Source organism: Phalaenopsis equestris, unplaced genomic scaffold, assembly GCF_001263595.1.
Source record: "Phalaenopsis equestris unplaced genomic scaffold, ASM126359v1 Scaffold000740, whole genome shotgun sequence".
Classification (NCBI taxonomy): domain Eukaryota; kingdom Viridiplantae; phylum Streptophyta; class Magnoliopsida; order Asparagales; family Orchidaceae; genus Phalaenopsis; species Phalaenopsis equestris.
In genome coordinates, this window is record NW_018165180.1 from 215,218 (window position 1) to 236,537 (window position 21,320).

General features: G+C 37.4%; 5 protein-coding genes across 11 annotated transcripts in view; 3 read left to right on the forward strand and 2 right to left on the reverse strand.

Moving 5' to 3' along the window:
• Nucleotides 1–894, forward strand: part of LOC110030551 (protein DECREASED SIZE EXCLUSION LIMIT 1) — a 32,879-nt gene extending 31,985 nt beyond the window's left edge. For 2 of the 6 annotated variants that reach the window (XM_020733300.1, XM_020733307.1), the window contains one exon: nt 653–874. The gene's annotated coding sequence lies outside the window, so the exon portion shown is untranslated. Of the gene's footprint in view, nt 1–652 lie in introns of all 6 variants that reach the window. The other 4 variants (XM_020733306.1, XM_020733303.1, XM_020733302.1 and 1 more) reach the window with 4 other exon arrangements.
• A 1,468-nt stretch (nt 895–2,362) lies between these two features.
• LOC110030563 (aldehyde oxidase GLOX-like) lies at nt 2,363–5,164 on the forward strand. 2 transcript variants are annotated; one of them, XM_020733326.1, is made up of 2 exons: nt 2,363–2,973; nt 3,855–5,164. In XM_020733326.1, exons 1-2 carry the CDS (start codon nt 2,480–2,482, stop codon nt 5,014–5,016), a joined length of 1,656 nt encoding a protein of 551 aa, XP_020588985.1. In that variant the 5' UTR covers nt 2,363–2,479; the 3' UTR covers nt 5,017–5,164. The 2 variants fall into 2 exon arrangements, with proteins under 2 accessions (XP_020588985.1, XP_020588986.1); XM_020733327.1 differs by having other exon boundaries at nt 2,363–2,961.
• Nucleotides 5,165–8,276: 3,112 nt separating this feature from the next.
• LOC110030557 (histone H3.3-like) lies at nt 8,277–9,316 on the reverse strand. Its single transcript, XM_020733320.1, has 3 exons — nt 9,190–9,316; nt 9,020–9,096; nt 8,277–8,932 (listed from the first exon to the last, which is right to left on the reverse strand). The coding sequence occupies exons 1-3, from the start codon at nt 9,259–9,261 to the stop codon at nt 8,671–8,673; spliced, it is 411 nt and encodes a 136-aa protein (XP_020588979.1). The 5' UTR covers nt 9,262–9,316; the 3' UTR covers nt 8,277–8,670.
• Nucleotides 9,317–10,932: 1,616 nt separating this feature from the next.
• LOC110030560 (histone H1-like) lies at nt 10,933–11,847 on the reverse strand. The gene is made up of 2 exons (XM_020733324.1): nt 11,670–11,847; nt 10,933–11,579 (listed from the first exon to the last, which is right to left on the reverse strand). Exons 1-2 carry the CDS (start codon nt 11,793–11,795, stop codon nt 11,082–11,084), a joined length of 624 nt encoding a protein of 207 aa, XP_020588983.1. The 5' UTR covers nt 11,796–11,847; the 3' UTR covers nt 10,933–11,081.
• A 4,947-nt stretch (nt 11,848–16,794) lies between these two features.
• Nucleotides 16,795–19,514, forward strand: LOC110030558 (pentatricopeptide repeat-containing protein At2g36980, mitochondrial-like). The gene has a single exon (XM_020733321.1). It carries the CDS (start codon nt 16,983–16,985, stop codon nt 18,852–18,854), a length of 1,872 nt encoding a protein of 623 aa, XP_020588980.1. The 5' UTR covers nt 16,795–16,982; the 3' UTR covers nt 18,855–19,514.
• Nucleotides 19,515–21,320: the final 1,806 nt, after the last annotated feature.

Below are 21,320 nucleotides of genomic sequence, written 5' to 3' on the forward strand. Positions count from 1 at the left end.
CGGTATTATTCTTCCGTCCACGGTGTTATTCTACGGTGTTATTGGCGTTATCAGTGTTATTCTGCAATGTTATATCGTTGAATAACGCCAATAACATTGTGGAATAACAACTCGCGCTATTTGGGTGTTACTTAGGTGTTATTGCGGTGTTACATAGGTGTTATCGTTGTGTTATCGGTGTTATTCTGTCGTCCGTGGTATTATTGGTGCGATTCCACGACATTTTATATTCTACTGAGTCTATTTCGAGCCAAACACGAACAAATTGTTCACGAGTCATTTCGTGCACGAGCCAAATTGGAACTAGCCGAACACAAGCTGAGGCTCAATTCACTCAAGCTCGGCTCATTTCCAGCCCTATTTCTGTCTAAGAATTACTTATGAATGGATTTTAGTGTTTTTATTCGAATTATAAGTAATATTTCGAAACTACATGGTTATTATGTTGCTAATTTTTGTCTTCTATTTCTCTTTTTTCTATTAATAATAGTAATTAAACGACAGATTTAGACTTAAATTTGGCTTGAAATATCATCATTTCATATTCAAGTTTTATTTGAAATAATTTTAAATGTTTTGTAAGCTTGCTTTTACGTGTAGCTCATCACCCCACCTCTAAAGCATGCATTATTGAATTCTATTTTTATTGCAGGAAATTAGAAAAGGCGCCATTTATAATTCTTTGCGGGTTATATCTGTAATAAACTACAATTATTTCCTGGCGAAACTGTTGAGAATGATTGTTGCTGTTGTGACTTGTGATTGTTGGGCTCTGTTGTTTTAATTTTTTTTTAAATATCAGCCTGCATATTCACCTGTGAGACCAACATATCTAAACCTTGAAGTAATGGAGCGATTTTTCTGTCCGGAGTCCGGAAGTGCGGACAACGGTCGCGATGCAACGATACAGCAGAGGCCCGATCCTCTCCGTGGCATCGCGACTGTTGTCCGCACGTCCGGATTCCAGACAAAAAAATTTGGCGAAGTAATGCCATCATTCCCAAAGAGTAGTTGAAGAAAAGTCTTTCAAGTCATTAATTTGATGAAACATTGAATTTTATGCTACATATCATGGAGACAGTATTTTTGAAAATATATCATCGAAACATTGACTTTTGAAATTCATTTTTTGCATATTTATCAACAATTCTGAATTTGTACTAATATCTAAAATTTGAGCTATGATATGTTTGTAGCAAATTAGCCTAATTAATGCTGCAGTTGGTTGCTTGAAATCTAAATTATCTTAATTAATAATTATATTTTCTTAAGAATATTTTCTTATTAGCCTAATATTTATTTTTTTCTTACTAATAAACTATCATTTTCTATCTATATATATGCAATTAATAAAAAATACTTAAATATTCATATCAATCATATGTCATTTAAGTATGAATACTTGAGAGTCGTCCAACACGCTTGCATTGTATTTGCATTTTACACTCAACCAAAACGGGTGTTTTCAATATATTGAAACTTGGGTCATAGCCAGTGTCCATTTTTCGTCACATTAATGAAGATGAAACCTGTGCAATAAAACATTATCTAAATTGCATGATGCCAGATTATATCTCTAAGCGCAAATTAAGTCAATAGATAAAACAATACGATTAATTTGACATAACTTTTGATTTTTTGAAGGAAAAAAAAAATAGAATTATGCCTTTAAATTTCTAACACCTAAAGATATATATTTAAATTCATAATTATTCAGTATTTTGCCTTTAAAACATTAATGATAATAGTATTTTTAATGAGATGCCATAATTTTGAGTTATATGTAAAATTTAAGTGTTGGCTCATGTGTTACGTATGTGGATGACACTTTAGATTTAGAAAAAAAGTATTACATCTGGAGTCATGATGCAAAATTTGTATCAAAACTCAAATCATAGTGAGTCAAGTGTACAGTTTAATTTATCATGCATTAAACTATTTAGTTTTTTGTATTCAATGGGGCCAGTCTGTACATATGGTGCATTGTGATCGGACTCCAGATGTTATATTTTTTTCTAGTTTTAATGGTTGTTTGGTAGCCGGTTTTAAGCATGATTTATGCGTAGGTCCTTTCAAACGATGAAAAAAAAAAACATTAATACATCCTACAAATTCTTAAATCTCATTTTTGCTCCGTTTTGCCTTAAATTTGATATTTAATAAATCTCATCAGAAGTATTTACGGAATTTAAAGAAGCTAAAACGTGGGAGAAGATAAATCATATTAAACTCCTCAAAAAGCTTTTCAAACAATTTTCACAATTTAACCCCTCTAAAATTTAATAAATTCAAATTTATAAAATTTACTTAATTCTATTTAAACTACACCCCCTTGGTATCGTGAGTTGCTCCATCGTCAGCCCAAAAATGCAAAACCCGCTTTAAAACAACCTCTCTCTCTCTCTCTCTCTCTCTCTCCTCCTTCATGCAGCTTACACTATAACTAAAGCAATCCGAACCCCAATCCCGACCGAAAAAAATGAACCCCTCCACACTCCTCCTCATCTTCCTCTCCCTCTCCCACAACCTCGCCGCCGCCGCCGCCGCCGCTTCCCACCTCGCCGGAGGCCAATGGAATATTATTGAGCCGAGCATCGGCGTGTCGGCCATGCACATGCAGCTGCTTCACAACGACCGAGTCATCATCTTCGACCGGACTGATTTCGGCCGGTCCAACCTCTCTCTGCCCGCCGGAGGATGCCGAGACGACCCCAATGACATTGCTCTCAAGCACGACTGTACGGCGCACTCCGTCGAGTACGACGTCGCCGGAAACTCTTTCCGGCCGCTCAAGGTGCTCACAGACCCCTGGTGCTCCTCCGGCACCGTGGCTGAAGACGGCCGGTTGATCCAGACCGGAGGGTTTAATGATGGGGACCGGACCGTTCGGGTTTTTCAGCCGTGTGGTGATGGGGGGTGTGATTGGGTGGAGAAGCCAGCTGAGCTCGCCGTTAGACGATGGTACGCTGAGAAGTAGGGGTTTAAACATTTGCTCTTGTTTTGAGTTTGAGCTTAATTAATTAATCAATTAATTAATTAATCGAATTTAAAATTGAGTTCTAAACTAAATCTGCTCACTAGCCAGTCTATTTATTCTGAAAGAGAAAATAAATTATATTCAAGTTAGTGTTATAATAAAATAATAAATAAGTAGAATAATTGTGAAAATAACAAAATCACTTAATGTTGCATATTAAATATGATTTTTAAGCAATTTTAATAATTTAAATATGAAGTTAAATTTTAATTTATTTTAAGTATATTTCGTGTGTGTGTGTGAGTGCGTGTGCGTGTATATATATAATAAAAAGGAAATTGATGTTTGACAGATGCCCAAATAATAATTTCTCAGCCTTAATCTAAATTATATTGAGTGTTTTTTTCAAATTTTTCAAAATATTTTAGTATAAAGATTAAATTTTTATTTAAAGAAAGAAGGAAACAGGGGCATTTACATCCATACCACACAATTTTTATGTATCTTGCATATCTATCACCTAAACATTCATATTTACATGCATGACACTCACATCTTTAAAATCACATGAAAAATTAAAATATTTTAGTATAAAGATTAAATTTTTATTCAAAGAAAAAAAGAAAGCATGAGCATTTACATCCATACCCACACAATTCTCATGCATCTCTTCATATTTACATGCATACCATCTTTAAAATCACATAAAAAATACCATCATCACTTTAAAAATGAAATACATCTTATCCTGCATAGGCTGCATATGGTTTTATGACATCCAGGAGCTCAAATTTAAATATCAAACTTTAGATTTTAGCGGATAGATAATAAATGTGCGGTATATCTCAAAAATACACTTCAAACTAATCTCCCGCAGGTACGCCACAAGCCAAATCCTCCCCGACGGGCGCGCCATCATCGTCGGCGGCCGGCGTCAATACAACTACGAATTCTACCCAAAGTACTCCACCTCCCCCTCCTTCTTCTCCCTCCCTTTCCTCCTACAAACCTCCGATCCCGAAGAGAACAATCTTTACCCTTTCCTCCACCTCAACGTCGACGGAAACCTCTTCATCTTCTCCAACAACCGCGCCATTCTTCTGGACTACAAATCCAACAAAATCCTCCGATCTTACCCCTCCATCCCCGGCTCTCACCCCCGAAACTACCCCAGCTCCGCCTCCTCCGTCCTCCTCCCCTTAAACCCCTCCGCAACGGAAGCCCAAGTCCTCATCTGCGGCGGCGCTCCCAAGGGTTCCTATGTCCAGGCCTCCCGCAACGGCACGTTCCTCAAAGCCCTGAGCACGTGCGGGAGAATCAAGATCACCGATCCATCCCCGGCGTGGGAAATGGAGGAGATGCCTGCGGCGAGGGTGATGGGGGATATGATTCTCCTCCCCACCGGTTTCGATGTTCTGATCATCAACGGCGCGGGGGCGGGGACCGCCGGATGGGAGCTGGGCCGCGAACCGGTTCTCGGGCCTATTATTTACCGGCCCGAAATGCCGGCCGGGTCACGATTTGTGGTCCAGAGTGAATCGGTAGTCCCGCGGCTTTATCACTCCTCGGCCCTGCTGCTGCGCGACGGGCGGGTATTGGTGGGTGGGAGCAACCCGCACGTGAGGTATGAGTTCGCCGGCGTGCAGTACCCGACGGAGCTCAGCCTGGAGGCTTTCTCGCCGGAGTATCTGTTGCCGGCGGCGAGCAAATATCGCCCGGAAATAGAATGGGATGGGAGGGAGGGTTTTGAGGTGAGGTATGGGGAGGAGTTTGGGGTGAGGTTTAGGGTGGGGGAGTTGAAGGGGATGGGTGGGGTGAGGGTGACAATGGTGGCGCCGGCGTTTGCCACGCATTCGTTTTCGATGAATCAAAGATTGATTGTGTTGAAGAGTGGGGCGGCGATGAAGGGGGAGGGATATTATGAGGTGAGGGTGGAGGCGCCGGCGACGGGGAAGGTGGCGCCGCCGGGATTTTATATGGTGTTTGTGGTGAATGAATGGGTGCCGAGTGAGGGGGTGTGGGTTCATCTTGGGTCTTAAGTGGCCTTTGCTTGATGAGTTTTGTTCATTAGAGTGGTCTGGTAAATTATTTGTTGGGCGAATTGAGCTTCTTATATATAAACAAAACTAAATCTATATACAAAAATACCTCACATGTACTTATGGTATGGACCCCCTATTTATAAAGACGTGCCTCAGACTTATAAAATTACTAGTTTGTTCCTTTACCATTAACTTTTAGAAAGATTTTTTTTACGTAATTTACAAAGAAATTTGAATATAATAAGACTGAATGATTGATGTTGATTGAGGAGAAGCTCATTGACCGTTCGCCTGACTTTAACTCCATCGATATTTGACTTTAAACTCAATAATCTACCAATCGGCCTTAAGGGTGGTCGTCGTCCACTGGGAAATCCTCTGGCACGTTCTTACGATCGATCAATCCAAACACTTTCTTTGCCATCATTAATCCACTGATCTTTAACGGGAATGTCAAATGATTGAGTCATCTTTTTGAGCCATTTGTTCTACCTTGAGATTTGTGCAAACATACTTTTTGTATATAGATTTAGTTTTATGCTTCTCTTTCTTCTTGAAAACTGCAAAACACACAAGGACAAAGAAATCTATTTAAACATGTAAGAAGTAATTGAATGTCATTATTTTGCAATAATGAACTTTCTTAGATTTTTTTTTGTCTAAGTTGACAGTTTGAGTCTTCTCCTTTCTTTCTTACCTAGGAATTCACGTCTTTTCCTTACTGTACTCCTATTATGTTTGACGGATGAGGGTCATCTGCTAAAAGGGACGCCCTTTTAAAGGTCATGAGTGACATGCGAGCGAAATCCTAGAAACCATACCCGGGGCGCTGATGCTTGCCAATCATGGGGAAATGACGCGTCTATGTTTGGAACTTTCGATCGTTAGAAAGTCCCTCAGTACTCAACTTAAGGGTAGTCAAAATAACCTCTTCTAGCTAGGCGGTGAGTTTATGTATGAATGGCTTCATTGCTAGTGTGTCTCGGACGAAGCTGCAAGCAATCACTTAGTTAAGTTTTCTCTTTTTGATTGTAACCAAGGTTTTGGGGTGACGCCCTCCTCTTTTTGTACATAAATAACATAAAATATATTTTTATTTTTGGTAATATATGCTTTGCTTCGAGCAACATGTAATATCGTCATGGCTTTCTTGTCGGTTGTGTTTCGTCTTCCCCTATACTGCCCTTTCATGGATATATATGTAGTTGCGCGGTAATTGAGAGCCTTTGTTTTTTTCGCCTTTCTTTATGTTTCGTTACCTCTATCCTTTTCCTTTTCTCTCTTGGTTGAGTTTCTCAGGCTCCATGGTTTGAAACTTCTCTCAGGAATTGTTTGGCTCGATTCCTGCTATAGAAATTTCAGTCCTGTCTACAACGAATGTAGAGGAAGTCCATGATTGTTACGTTTTGGACCTTGTGATTCTTCTACGACCGACAACTATTCACAGGCGAAATATGAGTAGTTTTTCTCTTGACTTAGTTTTTTTACAAAGATTAATGTAAGATGGGTCTTTGACTATTGTTTTGTTAGAGTTGTGATCAATTTTCATTCAATATGGGATCATTCCTACTCAAGTTCTTTCTAACTCGATCGTCATCGTCACGACTTATGTACTTTTTATGTGGAAAACCCGTAAAGGGAAAAAATCAGGTGGTCTGACCCATATTTAAAAATTTACTATAAATTAACGATTACAGAAGTCTCTTGTCATAAACACAAAAGAGTTATTAGGTTTTCCAAGTTATAATATCGACTGACGGCTTCCGATCGGTGGTGGTTGACGGTGATTGGTGTTGATTAACGGTGGTCAACGGTCGAAGACGTTGGTGGTGGTTGATGGTGATAGTAGTGCTCGACGACGATCAGTGTTTGTCGAAGGCGGTCAGTAGTGGTCGACAATCATCGACAGTGGTTGTTGATGATCGATGGGTGTTGGCGACGATCAGAGGTGATTGACTACGGTTGGTGGTGGTTGATGGCGGAGAGCGACGATTGACGGTGACAGAGGTGGTGTTGGACTTCAGTTCTCTCTCAATCCTCCAAACCCCTCTCACGAGAAGGATGAGACTTTATTTATAGTGTTCTATGTGCAGTGAATACAGGAATATGAAGCACTTTGACCGGACGGTCCGGAGACTTCTTTCGATCGGACAGCATTTGATAGATATTTGAGATTGGATTTGTCTTGTTGAGATAGTCGATTAGATTAAAAGCTTACTAGATTTGACATTCATTTAATCTTTTAAATATGTCTGGAAAACTTCTAAGAGTGATTTAGTTGACCTAAGCTTGATTTACCTCTTATTTGACTAATTTTGGTAACATTGATTTCTTCTTATCGAGCTAATCGGTTTGATTATAAGTTTGCTAAAATTGAAGTTCTTGTTGAGTTTTTATCGAAATTGGAATATTTATTGCTCAAAGCTATCTCAAGATCTATCTCAAAATTCGTGTTAGATGATAGAGATTTATTAAAGATGCATCAAATATATTTATCTTTTATTTAAAGCTACATAACACCCACATCATGAACTTTTTCACCAAATATCATGTCCTCTTATTCTCTGATAATAGGGAGGATGATTGATGTCCGCCAGTTTGCACCCATTTTTAGATGACACGATCTTAGCCAAATAAATAATTAATTAAATTTTCTAATACCATTAGGGGTGTAAACGAGCTGAACACAAGCGAGCCATGCTCAGCTCATGCTCGGCTCGTTTATATTTCGAGCTCAAAAAATGTATTCGTGTTCTAATCATTTGTTTAACGAGTCGAATACAAGTTGTTCATGAACAAAGAGTCATTTTAACAACCCTAATCATGTAGTCATAAGACAATAAAGGTTTGAGCAAGATTTAAAAATTATTATTTATATTAAAACATCATTTGAATCTAATTTAATAATTTTTATTTTATTTTTTTAATCAATATTTTAATTGATTATAAATCTTTGTAGACTTGTAGTCAATTAGATTTATTTTAAATACTACTTAATATATATATACTTGATGAGTAGTATTTCGAGCCAAAACAAGCCGAACACAAACGAACATATCTTAGTTCGTGTTCGGCTCGTTAACTTAACGCCGAACACAAGCTTCTTAACGTGTCGAATACGAGCTGTTCACGAACAACGAGCCGTTTTGACAGCCCAAAATACCATAACCAATTAAAAATAAATATAAGCCAACCAACCATGAATTCAATTAGATTATTTTGGTCAGTTTTGTTCCCCTAATTTTTTCAAAGAAAAATTTTCTGCAAGACATTGTTACCCGTCCTCCCTTCAACAGATATCAATTTCGTAGAATAATACGAATTCCTATACATTCCTTGTCCCCATAATTTACCCTCAAAGCATCAATTTTCTATCAATCCCTTAAAAACATCACTCCACCCTAAACTCGTAAAACAGATGGACTAGAATGGCAGAAAAGACACAAATAGAACTACGGCGACAAAATCAAATAACGGGTATTCCCACATTGTCATCATCGTCGCAAGAATACCGCCAACCTATATACCAACAACGAAGAACAGCATTCGAATTCATTCCCCGAATTGACGGCAAAGAATGGAAGGCCAACAAAAATGAACAATCCAACAAGAAAAAAAAAAAAAAGAAACTAAGACTGAAGAAAGAAATTCCTATGCACGCTCGCCTCTAATACGACGAGCAAGTTGAACGTCCTTGGGCATGATGGTGACGCGCCTGGCATGAATGGCGCAGAGATTAGTATCTTCAAATAGCCCTACGAGATACGCCTCTGCTGCTTCCTGAAGAGCCAAAACGGCATGGCTCTGAAATCGCAGTTCCGGCTTGAAATCCTGAGCAATCTCGCGCACCAGCCTCTGAAACGGCAGCTTGCGGATCAAAAGTTCCGTGGACTTTTGGTACTTACGAATCTCACTAAAATCCCCCCACCCATTGAAATCAACATCAGAAATCCCTCAAGAACCTTTTCTAACACATTTAAAGCAGAAACATCAGACTTACCGGAGGGCGACGGTTCCAGGACGGAAACGATGGGGCCTCTTAATTCCACCGCTTGTCGGCATCGTTTTCCTCGCAGCCTGATCGAGATCAATTAACGACAAAAATTTTTAGAAACCAAATAAAATCAAACATCAATACCGACATTGCAAGCGGATAGAGAAGTAGCTTGCCTTGGTGGCCAGCTGCTTCCGAGGAGCCTTGCCGCCGGTCGACTTGCGTGCTGTTTGCTTCGTACGAGCCATTGACGGAGATGAAATGGGGGACGTTGAGTCGCAGTTACTGCGGGAAAGATTGCGTGGGGTATATATAGAAGTGAGGGAACGGGCTTTTGTGGGTTGGGCCGGACCGTCCTGTTCGCTGCCGTGATCGAAGGGCAAGGAATAATTTGAAAAAACTAGGGATCCGTGTGCTCTTTTCCCATTGGATTTAAGATGATTAATTCTCTCTGGTTTCGTTATGCGTAACAATAATTGGTTTTTTCAACCTCATAACAGGGAGAAATTAAATTATTAATTACGGACATCGCATGTATCTCTGTATGCGATATTCGATTCCGACCGTAGATCACGATGATCTACGATCATGATTATTTTCATGCTTTTAAAAAAAAAATTTAGGTGTGACCCACCGAAATATATCCGGACCGTAGATCATGTGATGTACGATCCGGATCGGACACCGCACGCAAGCTCAGTGCGGTGTCCGATCTGTATGGAATAATTTTTCCATAAAATGCGGGAGAAACATGTGACTCTTTAAGCTCATAATTATTTTTTTATAAACTCAAATTTACAAACGGGCTAAATATGAACAATAATGTATTTGCCCATCTTTAACTCCCTTCCCTTCAACTCCATATAAAAAAAATTACTTATTTTATTTATATAATATGATGTATGTATATATATATATATATAACAAAAACTCATTATCCATATCATTTTTACATATTTAGGGTCCATTTTGGACAACTTATTTGTTAAAATGGCGTTTTGAAAACACATATTTAGAGTCCATTTGTTAAATAAACTGTGTTTTGTCAACTTATGCGTTTTGAAAACACTGAAAGCAATGTTTTCACACCGCACCTATATAGATACGGTGATAGCTTTTTTGACAATGGTTTACTTTTAAAAAAAAATAAAAATTTATAATAATCACTACACATAATTTATCATTGATTATTTTTAATCAATTCATCAACAAATTATTCGATAAAGTGCAACTGCCCTAGCCAAATATGAACACACTGACCAATTTCAAATAAGCTAAAAAAGCCAAGCATGAAAGCCTGAGGTATTATGAAAATTTATTTATTAAAATAATATTAAATAATAAAATTATGGGTTAGAATGGGGCTATTTAATGAAATCTTTTAGGCTCTGAGCAATGTTTTCACAACAGATATGAGCAATGTTTTCACAGCAATGTTTTCACAACAGATATTTAATGAAATCTATTTAATAAAATTATGGGTTAGAATGGGGCTAAATATGAGCAATGTTTTCACAACAGATAAAATAATTTAAAATCTCATATCTCAAAATATTAAAGAAAATATTAATGGACAGTTTAACACAGAGGTATCATTAATATTACCCTAAAAATATCCTTCATTAAATTATTATGTTTCCAATACATAAAAATTTTTTTATATTTTTTTAATTTAATGCATATTAAAATTTATTATACATTTAAAATTCAGGTGATATCGTTTAGGATCTGAAAGTCAAATGTAGAAATGTATATAGGTTACGGTGAAACAGATGTTGTCATATGATAGAACATATAAGTAAATTATAAGAACACTAAAAGAATTCGCTCTGCAAATTCTACGAACACCAGCCAAACCGGTTAACGCAAACACGAAAATTTCCATTCAAATATAACTCTCGTCAAAAGAGAAATCAAAATTATAATCAGAAAACGCTGCATTAGCATAACTCTAAACGCTATTTAGAAATCCAGTTAAGTTCCAGAACTGATTTACAGGCTTAGAAAACTAGAGCATTTACACAAATTATCGTAAACACAACCAAAAGTGAAGTACCAGACAAACATTTCAAGCAGCGGCCTTTTTAGCCCTCTTAGCGGCGGGAGACTTGATTGACTTTGGTTGCTTGGGTTTTGGTTGCTTGGGTTTCGCGGGAGCAGAGAACTTCACCTTCTTTGACAAAGGTTTCTTCTTCGCAGATTTCTCCACAGGAGCAGGCTTCTTGACAGTCTTAGGCGCCTTCCTTTTAATCGGAGCAGAGATAGAAGCAGATGTTGGCTTGCTAACCTTAGCTGATGTCTTTGGCTTCTTCACCTTAGGAGCGACCTTTGGTTTCACGCCCTTCGCCGCCTTCTTTTCAGCCTGCTTTCCAGGCTCCGATAACTTGAATGAAGCCTTCACCTTCGAGAGCTTTCCATTGGCTGCAAGGTTCCTGAGTTGAATAGCAAGAAGCTTCCGAAAATTACCAGGAAGTGTTCCCTTGTGCTTCTCCTCCATGTGCTTAGCAATGGCGTAGGGACTGGAGCCCGTCCTCTCATGAAGGGCCAAGATAGCCTCTTTGATCATCTGTCGAACAATAAATCAGCCAAAAATTATCACTATAAAGAATACACCGGCAGGTGTTCAAGAAGAGATCAGAGGGAGCCAGAAAAATACATGGAAATATGGAGGATGAGAAGCGCTCTTGGCCTTCTTCTCCTTCGGATCTTTCGGCTTTTTCGCCGTTGCAGCTTTCGGGGCCTTACTCTTCACGGTCACCCGCTTATTACCTGTCGTCGACATGACTAAGCAGCGTCTGGAAGCTAATCTCTGAAATACGGATAAAGATAGGATCTTGGGAGAATTATGGCGTTATTTATATGCAGAAGAGAGCCAAGGCAGAATTTGAATAGAGTTTCTGATTGGCTGGAGAGGAAGGCCACGGATCATTATGGGACCAAAGACGGATCCTGAGCGTCAATTTCTACGGTGGATCTTTTCCGAATTTTGCTTCTCTATTTTCGTGTGAAGTAGATATAAATGTGTTTTTTCTTGTGCTTTTAATTATAGTTTAGAACGAAGATTTGGGCTGTGATTAATGACTTTTTACTTGATATTTTGTATGAAAAAAAGCTTGTAAATAGTGGAATAGAAAGGATTTCGAATGGAAGAGGATGGTTGTGTCTGGGTTGCAAATTATTGATTTATATTAAAAGTAGGAATATAATGTTTTCTTTTAATTGGTAAAAGCAAAAAAAATATTATTGACGCCAGATCCATCGTTCAAAAGATCATGTTTTTGATTGGTATTATTGCATGCCAAAAGATTTATAATGGTAAAATAATAAATTAGTGTGTCGACATTGCAAGAAAATTCAACACACACAAATATAATAGAGAAGAACCAGAAGAATGCATCTCTCTTTTTACATGAAAAACTGGAGATGGAAAAAATCTTAGGGTCTAGCCTCGTTGAAGTAATTTGTTATGTGATTTTGAGTGCATAATACAACTCTTATCTTGAAGTAGGAAAGATGAAATTGTAAAAGTACAATAGAGGTTCAATGTTACGAGGTGTATATGGGCATCAATAATTGTAGTTTTTGGTAATAATAATGATAATGGGCTGCATTGATTGTTGTCGATGGCTACGAAAGAAATGGTCTGCCACAAAATTTGTAAGCGGGGGTTACAATAGCATTAGTTTGTCGTAGAGGTTGTAATTAAAAGTCACAATAGTAGTTGGTCATATAGGCGATCAATTGTAGCCTCAATAGCGTCTATTGGTCGTAAAAGTCGCAATGAAATATTGTAATGATAGTAATTGACTATGTAGATTGTTGTAGGGATTTGTAGTAGTGTCAAGTGGCCAAAAGGGTAATAGGGGAGGGTTGTAATGATAGTGGTTTGAGACATAGACAATAGAAGGGAGTTACATTAACATTTCTAGGTCGCATGACCCGAAGTTAGGAGCTTCATGAGTTGTTAGTCATGTATGTCGTAGTTGGTCACATGTGTTATAATTGGGAGCTGCATGAGTTTTGAGCCATGTAGGTCTTAGTTGGTCAAATAGGTCGTAGTGCTTAGCAATAATAACGTTCATATGACACAAATATTGTTGTTGGAAACTGCATGAGTTGTGAGCCACAAGCCATAATTGGTCACATAGGCTCTAGTTGTGAGTTGTGATAACATCTGTACATCACAGAGGCCGGAGTTGGAAGTTAAGACATTAAATAAGTTGTGCGTCAGGTAGGTCGTAATTGGTCATACTAGTTGTGGCAGTAAGATGTAATAACGTCTGTAGGTCATAGTTAGGAGTTGCATGAGTCTCGAGTCGTGAGTCGCATAGGTTATAGTTGGTCATATAGGTCATAGTAATGAGATGTGAAAAACTTCATATGACAGAGGCCATATTTAGGAGTTGCATGAGTTAAGAGCCGCATAGGTCATAGTTTGTCACATGGGTCATAGTGGTGAGTTGAGATTAACATCCACGGGCCAAAAAAATTAGAGTTGGGAATTGCATTAGTTTTTAGCATAGGCTATAGTTGGTCACAAAAGTCATAGTGATGAGTTAAACTAACATCCACAAGCCATATAGGTCGGAGTTAGAGGTTGCATGAGTTGTGAGCCACGTAGACTGTAGTGACGAGCTATGATAATGTTCGTAGGCCATAGAGTCCATATTAGGAGCTGCACAAGTTGTGAGTTATGTAAGCCATATTTGGTCGCATTGGTTGTAGTTGTGAGTTGCACTGAAATCAATAAGCCACAATGATCAGAGTTAAGAGTTGCATGAGTTGTGAGCTACATAGGTCATAGTTGGTCACATAAAATGTAGTGATGTGCTTAGATGGAGTTCATGGGCCACAAATTTTAAAGTTAGGAGTTACATGATCTGTGAGCCATGTAGGTTGTAGTTGGTCACATTTGTCGTAGTAGTTAGTTGTAATAACTTTTGTAGACCATAGAGGCTAATGATAGAAGTTGCACAAGTTTTGAGCCGCTTAGGTTGTAGTTGTTCAATTACGTCATATAGATGAGCTGCAAGAGCATTAGTCTCCCAAAGGTCGTAGTTAATGTTATCTTAGTAGATGGTTCCTATAGAGACATTATTTGTTGATATACGACGTAAAGAGGTAACTTTAGGTGTCTAAAGAAGGTCTTCGTACTTTTTGTTTGACTATTGTGAGCAGTTATTGCTATGCATCATCACCAAAAGTTTGAAACGCTACACTTGAGGTGCATTGTTGCATAGTATTTGAGACAATGCATTACTCCGTAGCATATATTGTTCATTACATTATAATGTACGCCATTACTCCACAAGGTGCTTCATTATAACATTTGTCGTTACTCAATAAGGTCCACAAATAGTGATGGACAGGAGATAATCGACGGTGATCAACAATGGTCGGTGAGTGATTGTCAAAAGTAATTGCCAGCTACGGAGTAAGGAAGTGATCACTATGTCTTTAGTTGAGAGGCTAAAAATTGAATACAGCTGAAGTTATATTTTATTTTATTTTGAGTCGAGAAGGATTTGGGTAAATTGGACCCCATATCACCTATATTCAAGTTTTTTGAAAAAGAATTTTATCTTTTTTATTTCCTCTAATTTTATTTCTTCGAAAATTAAAATTTTAACTAAACTAAACATCTACCTTAATAGTTAAAATTGAAGAATCTCTCTCTCGTTGGTATACATTATAGTTGTTGAAATCTCTTAGGACACAGGGTTCCAAAATATTTGTTGGTAATGCCAAATCATACTAATATTTAGCTGAAGAGGGAAAAAAGAATGAGAGAGGACGAGCCCCCATTTGACCCATATTTATAAGGCTTGGTGTCTTTTTTATCGCGATATAAAAAAAAAAGCTATAAAAAAGTACATAATGTTTTGTCATTTTCAATAATTTTATATCATCTTTAGCAATTTCATGTCATATCCAATTATATAAAAGTACATAATGAAGTACAACTCTATGCTATAGTATGCATCTTTATATCACATGATTACATATAGTTGGACTTGTTAGCTTGGCAGCTCGACAACCTAATAACTTCGTTGCTCGACGGCATGGCAACTTGAAAGCTCGATAAATTGACAACTTGACAGCTGGGTAGCTTGAAAACTTGACAAGTCTTTTTATAGGTGTATTATTTAGTTTTTTATTCTATTATCTTTTTCTCAACTAATTGTGAAAAGAATAAGATAATGAAAAATATGAAAATATTTATTGCTTTTCTCTATAAGACAATAGTATACTTCATTTATCAAAAAATGAATTCTATGACACAAACTAAAATTCTTTAGATAAAAATAAGTTGTGTATTCATCTATCCGCAGGCTCTTAATACTCCTACAATGAATCTTCTTGGTCATACTTTAGCTACATCTATAGGATTCCAACTTTGCAGTATTAAGACACCCATTTAAATACTTTATAGCTGACTCAATGGATTTATAGGGAGATTTCCTTGAGTATTATTAGTGAAAAAAAAATAGTGTCATCTTTTTTTATGTTTTTATATTTTTTTTATGGAACTAGAAGGATTGCTTAGTTATAATATAACTCAATTATAGAGGAATTAAAATAATTTTGTAAATTTGGGCTTTCCTTCATTTAGGGGCTCGGAAGTTACTCTGGTACAGAGTCGTCGTCGTAATTTTTTAACTATAACTATGATTTTATCTCGTAGTCTTCAATCTCTATGTTAACTGACTTCATCATTTATTCACCCGATTTATATGTCAAAAAGAGTTTTCCAATTTCATCCCTAGCATTTAAGAGTTTGGATGATTTTTCTTTCTTTTTTTCATATGAAACTTGCTTTCCTTGATTAAAAAATGAAAGCTCGAACAAAAAATTATACAAAATAAGCTAGAGATAGTAGAGACTAAATGATAAAGATTTAAAGATGGAATATCTGATCTCACATGATAAAAATTCTTCTAGTGTGATATTTGTTTTCTCTCTCGAGATGTTTATGTGAAACTTTAGATTTAAGACATGTCTCTAAGCTCATTGCACATTTAAAGTTGTCTGAATTCGGTCTTTGCGGCCTACAAACATTATTATAGCTCCCTGTTATGATCTACGTGGCTCACAACTCATACAACTATCAACTCTCATCACTACGACCTACGAATGCCATCACAACTCCCTATTGCGGTTGTTGTGGCCAATTGACTTTCTTAAAGCTAACACTTACAACCTACATGGTTTACTAATGTCACGACTTTCAACTACAATCTCTATGACAATATGACGTTACATCCACCACCTACAACTTTCACTAGAGACTACTGTCTCTATAGCAACCAACTATGTTATTTGTTGTTTGCTGCAGTTGTTGTTTGCTGCAGTTGTTGTTTCTGAAATAGTATTATACATCAACTTCGTAATTTCATCTTCCATAATTCGGGAAAACAATGAGTTCATGCTTCAAATGCGCCATATCGCATGATTTTTTTCCTTTCTAAAGATTTCTACATAAAAATTATGGTCTCCTCCCACTACTTTGTTTTTATATATTTGTGTGTTAGATCTTGTATTATGCTGATACGCTAACTGATTACTCTATCAACACATATTTTCCGACAAGTTTCTCATACGTACCACTTTATTCCCATGTAATTTACATATTAACACATATTTTTTACATATTGACAATGCATCTTTAATTTTATTTTAAATTAAAATAGTGATATTTTAATGTGAAATAAAATTTGGTTGATAGATATATACATACTAAAGTTTTGACATGTAATTACATAAAAATTGAATGGCGCTTAGCTAGCAATTTTATAACTCTAACCCGAAGATTTGCAGAATAAAAACAGCTCCTTTCACTTTCGGCGGGCTTCTCCGGAGCACATCCAACCGTTCTCAAGTTGCCGCCAAACTCCGGTGCCGTTCATGTCCGCAAGGCAATGGTGGTCACAGAAGCTCCACCAAATCTCACCCATCTCTTCCCTCCCAAATGTGCCGCCTGCTTCTCATCTCTACCACCTCCAGGATCGCATACTTCGCCCGCTCTGGTCTTCTCCCTGCCGCGCAGCAACTATTCGATCAAATGCCCTACAGAGACACCGTCGCTTGGAACGCCATGCTTTCCGCCTATTGTAGTTCCGGGCTCCCCTCTAAAACCCTTTCCCTTTTCTACGCCATGCGAGCCTCCTGCACGCCGACGGATTCCTTCTCCTTCACTTCAGCGCTGTCAGCGGCCGCCAACCTTCCCTATCTTTACGCGGGCGAGAAGATCCATTCCCTCGCTCTACGCTCCGGGCTCTGCACTCGCTTGCCAATCTGCAACAGTCTCATCAACATGTATGGCAAGCGCTTCTGCCCTTCGGACGCCAAGAAAGTCTTCGAGGAAATAGATGAGGAAAATGAGGTATCTTGGTGCTCTCTTCTCCATGGCATGGTGATCTCCGAACTTTGGAACGAAGCATTCAAGGTTTTCGATGATATGCCTCTTAAAAATCTGATCGCTTGGAATATAATGATCATGGGATTGTCTTCTTCAGATTACCCAGAGATTTCTATACGTTTATTCAGGGAAATGTCGATTGTGGATTTCAAAGGAGATGCTTTGACCTTTACTAGTCTTATAAATTCCTGCACAGAGCTATCAGAACCTTTCTTTGGTCAAATGATCCATTCACTGATAATTAAAAACGGATGGTGCTGTACGGTAGAGGTGAGCAACTCTCTTCTTAGCTTCTTCTCCAAGTTCAGCTGCCACCTTGATGCCTTTAGAATCTTCAATTCCATGGAAACTCGTAGCCAAGTCTCATGGAACACGATGATAGACGCACAAATGAAGCTTGGCAACATAGAAGAAGCTCTGAACTTATTTCATGCTGCACCAGAGACCAACTTTGTATCATGGACATCCATGATTGCAGGATTCGCAAGAAACTGGCATGGAGAGGAAGCTCTTCTATACTTCGTAAACATGCAGAGAAACTTGCATTTACCTGATCAATTCACATTAGGCGCAGTCCTCCATGCTTGTGCCACATTGACAGTCCTAGGAAATGGACTAATGGTTCATGGCTGTGCCATCCGTCATGGCTTCGAACAATTTGTATATGTGGCGAATGGTTTGGTGAACATGTATGCTAAATGTGGTGATATCAAAAGTTCCAGCAAAGTGTTTGATGAGATGAAAGCAAAGGATTTGGTGTCATGGAATGCGATGTTATTTGGATTTGCAGCTCATGGTTGGGCTCAAACGGCTTTGAATTTATTTGAAGACATGATAGCTTCTTCTGTTCTTCCTGATAAACTGACTTTCCTTGGTTTGTTAATGGCTTGTTGCCATTCAGGGCTTGTTGAGCAAGGCATGGACTTTCTATCAGATATGGAATCAGTTCATGGGATTTCACCAGATGCTAATCATTTGACTTGTGTTGTTGACATGCTTTCGAGGGCCGGATACTTAATTAAGGCAACTAATTTGCTTAATTTTATTGAAAAGGAGCATGTTGGATACTGTGAGACTTTGCTTAGTGGAAGCACTGTCCATGGAGATGTGAGGTTTGGGGAGAAGGCAGGGGAGCAGCTGATGGAAATGGAGCCTGAGAAGGAGGTTGGGTATGTGATGCTATCGAATTTATACTGCTTTAGTGGGCGGTGGAAGGATGCGGAGAAAGTGAGGAAGGCAATGGGGGAGCACGGAGTGAAGAAGACTCCAGGATGCAGCTGGATAGAAGTGAGGGACATGGTGGTTGTCTTTGTAACTGGCTTTTCTTCTTTGTCTCACATGTTGGATTTGCATAACGTGTTAACAGTGCTGGAATCTGAGATGAGAAATCCGAGCTTCGTTGGATTTGGATTGGGATCATGATGCCTGTTCTTGCTAGGGAGATTAGAAGAAAAGGAGGGGACAGGCAGACATCAATAGACTGAGGCATTCAGTGTATAAATCTGACTATAAAGATTGTTAGAAATCCTCATTATGATGCAAGCATTTTGACTTTAATTTGTTTTATTATATGTTAAAGAGGGTGTTTGGCAGAAACATTTGAGCAGGATTTCACCTGAACCCTGCCAAACAGCAAAAATGACAGCTTTAAATCCTACAGGATCTTAAATCCAGTTTCTCCGTTTTTCGCCTTAACACTGGGATTTAGTAAATCCCATTGAAAGCTGGAATTACGGTAATTAGAGGTCCTGAAACGTGCGAAAGAGGATGGGAGAAACTGAAAAGAAAGATGAGTCTTAGTTGGGTGGGAATTAAGTGGAAATGTGAGATATATGGGGCTTTTAGAGATCTTTGTGCGCTGCTCTGATCCGATCACTGCGTACCCTCAGGGGCTAAGGTGCATTTGGAGTGGCGGTGCGGTGGCGTTGCGCCACAGTTTTTTCTATTTTACAAATTACGTTCGTTCTAAAAAAATCGAGCTGTGTTTTCCTACCATACTTGCTATCTGCAATGACTGTTAAAAAGCTGCAATCAGACTTTTTTTAAAAAACAATTCGTAATAGCCACCACTATTTTTGTAAGCAGCAACTTCTTCTTCAGCAGCTTCACGATTGCTTATGCAAATACTGCAACTGCACCAAACATACCATTAAACTTGATCTTGATTAATTAATTGAGGTTAAGCTCAAACTTGTGTTTAATACTACATGTTTAGGTCAACTCACCAACCTACTTTTTTATTATGAAAAATGAGAAAACATTATTAATTCATGCTAGTATTAAAATGAAATGATAATTCATAAGAAATCATTTGATATAAAATATAATTTTTTTTAAAAAATATTTTTAATATTTTAAAGATAAAGTATTTAATTTTAATATAGTTTATATTATTTATTTTTAAAACGGCCTGATTCTTTAGCTAACATGTTAAGCTCAGCTCACGAGTCATTTATTTAATCAAGCTGGAGTGAGCTCATGAGTCGGCTCGAGTGAACTCATGAGTCACCTTAACACAATTACAACAGGCGAGAGTTCAGGAGAAAATAGACTGGAAAAGGAGAAGATGAGTTTCAGGATATAATATAATTTTGTTTAAGCTAATTTAAAGAAAAGTTAATTGATTAACGATTATTAATTAATAAATATATTATCAAATTAATTGTAATTATAAAATTTTGTGTGTGATAACTTTATGAATAATCAACAAAAAATTAATTATATTGTACGTTTAGTAAATTTTTAATTAATGAAAGTTTAATTAATTATTAATTTATCTAATAAAAATTAATTGATGATTAATCAATTAATAAAACTATTGTTTGATAAATATTTAATTTTATAAAGTATTATCAATGATTAATTAATTTAGTAAAAAATCCTACTCAAGTTAAATCTTACTTGCAAGCAAACATATTCTAAATAATTGTTGCAAGTTTCTTATTATGTTATTTGAATTATTTTTTGGTGGTTCATTTGGGCTCAAGTTTAGGCATTTTTGATGATCTTGCAAATGTTATTTTGATTATAAGCATGCAATCTATATTTATATTTATTCTATTTGGTGTAATAAATTAATGCATGAAACTATATATTTAACTTCTAATTCTTAATAATAGTAGTATTTATGATTACATATTTGAGTGCTACTTAGGTTGATATGAAATATTAGGTGTTAAATATGCAAAATACAAAAAAAGTTTGATATGTATTTGAATCTCCCCAAGAAAAATCATCAAAAGTTATTAAGACATTGATGTTTCATTAACAAATCTCGGTCATGCGACACGAATCTTGAGATATGACATAGATCTCGTTGCAATCTTTTGAGCAAGAAACGTTCAAATTTTAATAAAAAGTTATCTGGAAGTTAGATTTCAACAAACTTACAGTCAAACTGATCAACTCAACGAGATAGACCACATGATACCAAAATTGGACCAATTCGAGTCAAATCATGCCCGACCAAGACATTAAATCGCTTTCGGGAGCTTTTCGGGTATATTTGAAAGGTCAAATGGATGTGGAATCAGATGAGCTTATAGTTAATCGAGCATCTCGGTAAGACGAATCCAACGAGCTTAAGATAGCTTAATTCCAACTTCATTAAGGGACTCAAATATCCATTAAACGCTGTTTGATTAAAAGAAACTCTCTGGACTGTCTGATCAAACTGTTTCATAATTATGTCTTGATTGCTCCCAAAGTTTTATGAATACAACCTCATCCCTCTAATGAGGGTGGGGGGGTGGCGAGCGCAAAAGGAGAAGAAGCTTGAAATCTGAAGAGAGAGCTTGAAGCATTAAGAATGAGCTAAAGTTCAACATCACCTCATTGCTGACTACCAATCGTCGATCACCGCAGGACACCAGTCGCCAACCATCACTC